Below are 3599 nucleotides of genomic sequence, written 5' to 3' on the forward strand. Positions count from 1 at the left end.
AGTTGCCTGACCTTTAATAGGTACTTAGCACCCCATTGTATTAATTCTAAAAATAGGCATGGCTTAAAGAACTTCTTGCCTCATTATAAGTATGGGTTTAAGTACTTTCATTGTTTAGCAAGGAGTTTTCTCCCCTAAAGCAGTCTTAAGTAAGGGTGGAGTAGAGGTCTTCCCATTTCTGATCTAAGTAGAGTTCTCATTGTCCAAATGGGGAATGTTCCCAGTAGGGAATTGTTCCAATGGAGAATTCCCCAATGGGGAAATTTTTAACATTCACAAGTCTGAGAAATTTCAAGATTCACAGTGCAAGGTTTAATGAAAGTGGTTTCTTGGTCAACAACTATTTCTTTTAAAGTCTGTGGATTTCTTATATAGATTTACGACAATTGGCCCAGGTTTAGTTTTATCCATCACCATGAAATCAAATCTTTTTCTGAGACTTATAGTATTTAAATTTAAAGAAAACAGCTATACCCATGTTTAATTTTTCAATGTACACATTAAAATAAATATATGAATAAATATAAATGTAACTGTTATCTTGAAGGGATTATACCATGAGAAGGGGTTAAATATATGCCTTTCATATGTGAAACTCTAGGAGTACCCTCTTCATCACCATTCTCAAATTTTAAACTCTTCACCAGGCACTAAAATTAGCCTTATTGGAATATCCTATCGAAGGATAATTATTTAATTAAAAGTAAGAATATTTTTTGAGACTGGTTCTGGTTTTCTCTGGTCCTCTAGTTTAAATTCATCTTGAGACAGTGTGGACTATAAAGCTGCACCTCATAATTGAAAAAGTGTTTCAGTTTTATTAATAGTCTTTTGCTCTTCTTTGAATTCATATTTACTGTGTTAAAACTGGGAATTGTTTTTCAAAAAATATCTTGCTAATACTCAGTACATGTCTATCACCTCCTTCAGCTGCCCATAAGGAGTCAAAATTATCACCCTTTCTGGAACTGGTATCCTGGCATTGAAAGAAGCTCTGGATCATCTCTAATGTGTCTTGTTCAGGCCCTTTCCAGCCCTACTTTGCTCCTACCCGAAAGCTCTAGGGAGCCATCATCGATGTCTTATTCTGCAACATCCAAGGGGCTTGAAGATACTGTTTCACCCATCATCAATGGAACCACTCCCCTGCCACTCAAGAACTACCCTAAAATTTATTTTTTAACATAAAAAAGGAGTTTACATCTTTAGTTGTTTCTATTATCAATATAAAATTTCAATCAAGTTGAACCGTATTGTCTAGCAATGATCATCGCTGATTCAGGACTGCAGGGAACAACCCCCTTGTCCCTACAGTCATTCTTTATTTAATTGTACATGAAATGTTAGTCTATTAAATTGTGTATATGTATATGTATATGTATATGTATATATGTATATAACCCCTGTTGCATTCCTGGCACAGAAATATGCCTTGGGGCTACAAAAATAATGGGAAGACAACATAAAACCCATTATGTAAAAACAAGGTATATAGAAAATAAATTTGAATTAATTGAAGAGGGAGGCACTAGGATTTAGGAGGATCAAAAATAGAAACACTTTTCTCAAGTTTGTTTAGCTCTAAAAATAAAAGGCCACTTAAGAGCATTTTCATGTTTTCATGAACACTTCCTTAAGGATATCTTCATCACACACAAACTATATCTCTCTGTGAGTCATGGGATGATACATAGACAGTAGTGAGTGACATCAAAGGCTGGACTCTGGCTCTCACATGAGGATTAGAAGTTGAATGCAGGAAAAAAAAATAGAAGTGATGTCTTTAAATTGATTCATAACTGCGTTCATATTATGCTTGTTGTTCAATATAGATTGGGAGGGGGTCTCTGAGGCTACTTCTAATTTTTCTATTTCTAATATTCTGTTTAGCAGATAGATTTTCATTTAAGCCGATATACAGAAAAGTAGATGAGTCCTAACAGGCTAGAGGAAATACATATTTTTTCATCATAACAGAAATTGCCTAATTTGAGGGTCATTTTTCTCTCTTGCTAAAGAATAATGAGGAAATAAACTATTACTGAAGATGGCTGTCATTCAGGATGATATAAAAGAACGCTGTGGAGTCAGGATACATTCATACTCAAGTCACTCACTCACTTGGAAACCAACCCAGAAACCTAACCCAGCAACACCATGGTCAGCTCCTGTTGTGGCTCCACCTGCTCTGGCCTGAGCTGTGGCTCTGGCTGCTGTGCTCCCTGCTGCTGCCGCCCTGCCTGCTGCCTTAGGCCAGCCTGCTGCCAGAGCACCTGCTGCAGGACCAACTGTTATAGGCCCACCTGCATTGTGTCTACCTGCTGCCGCCCCAGCTGCTGTGGGTCCAGCTGCTGCCAGCCTTGCTGCCGCCCCAGCTGCTGTGGGTCCAGCTGCTGCCAGCCTTGCTGCCGCCCCAGCTGCTGTGTGACCAGCTGCTGCCAGCCTTGCTGCCGCCCCAGCTGCTGTGTGACCAGCTGCTGCCAGCCTTGCTGCCGCCCCAGCTGCTGTCAGCCTTGCTGCCGCCCCAGCTGCTGTCAGCCTTGCTGCCGCCCCAGCTGCTGTGTGTCCAGCTGCTGCCAGCCTTGCTGCCGCCCCACCTGCTGTCAGTCTAGTTGCTGCCGCCCCAGCTGCTGTGTGTCCAGCTGCTGCCAGCCTTGCTGCCGCCCCACCTGCTGCCAGACCACCTGCTGCAGAACCACCTGTTGCCGCCCAGCCTGCTGTGGCTCCTCTTGCTGTTAAATGTATGGTCTTGTACATGACTGCTTATCATTCTCACCTAATGTCAGTCAGGATAAATAGAACTGGTACAGTCAACCAATTTTTAAGCTAATTCACAAGACACACTTTTCAAAACCTCCACTAGTGGTTCCCTCTTTGGTTTCTTCTTCAATGCAAACTATTGCCTACTACATTTTAAAATTTTTAAATGTTGTAGAAGAGATCTCTTCCTCTTTACATGAACAAATGTGATAGTAGATGTATTTTCATCCTATGCGTGCAATAATTTTTAGTTTAATTTTAAGTTCAAGTCAAACCAAAATCTAATCCTCCAACCTTCTTGTGCTCCTTCTTAACTTTAAATCTCCAGACTATGCTGTTTGAGAAGAAAATTAACTACATACCACTTCTCACTCTAAGATTTCACTACTGAGATTCCAAGGATTTTTTTTTCCTTCTAGATTCCCTCTTATGCTGATTTATCATTGTTTTTGTGTTTGTTAATGTCCAAATAAAACTCATATTTCTTGGCAACGAATAAATAAACAACGAAGTGAAGTGGTCTTCCTTATTCTTTCTTATATTATGCTCTATCTCAGTATCTGGGCAATTCACAGAATCACATGATCACAGGACTTCAGATTTTGATGGATCTTCAGTACCCATCCTGTACCTCTGCTTAAAGACCTTCAAAGAGGAGTAACCAACCACTGCACAAGGCAACCACTTCTACTTTGGGACATCTCTTTTAGGATGATTTTTCAAACATAAAATCTAAATATTCCACTTTGCAAATTCTTCCCATGGCTCCTGGTCCCTCCACTTGGGTTCAAGCAGATTAAGTCCATGTTCCATATGACAATATTTTAAGTTCTTGAAAA

The 3599-nt window shown here is 40.0% G+C and overlaps 1 protein-coding gene across 1 annotated transcript; it reads left to right on the forward strand.

The window, feature by feature from the left end:
- Positions 1-2082: 2082 nt before the first annotated feature.
- On the forward strand, positions 2083-3266 carry LOC100013470 (keratin-associated protein 9-1-like). Its single transcript, XM_001364591.3, has one exon. It carries the CDS (start codon positions 2158-2160, stop codon positions 2737-2739), a length of 582 nt encoding a protein of 193 aa, XP_001364628.2. The 5' UTR covers positions 2083-2157; the 3' UTR covers positions 2740-3266.
- Positions 3267-3599: the final 333 nt, after the last annotated feature.

Source organism: Monodelphis domestica, chromosome 2 (assembly GCF_027887165.1).
Source record: "Monodelphis domestica isolate mMonDom1 chromosome 2, mMonDom1.pri, whole genome shotgun sequence".
Classification (NCBI taxonomy): domain Eukaryota; kingdom Metazoa; phylum Chordata; class Mammalia; order Didelphimorphia; family Didelphidae; genus Monodelphis; species Monodelphis domestica.

What these genes read in the sequence shown, in the direction of transcription:
- LOC100013470 (XM_001364591.3), top strand. Translation starts at nt 2,158, where the DNA reads ATGGTCAGCTCCTGTTGTGGCTCCACCTGCTCTGGCCTGAGCTGTGGC.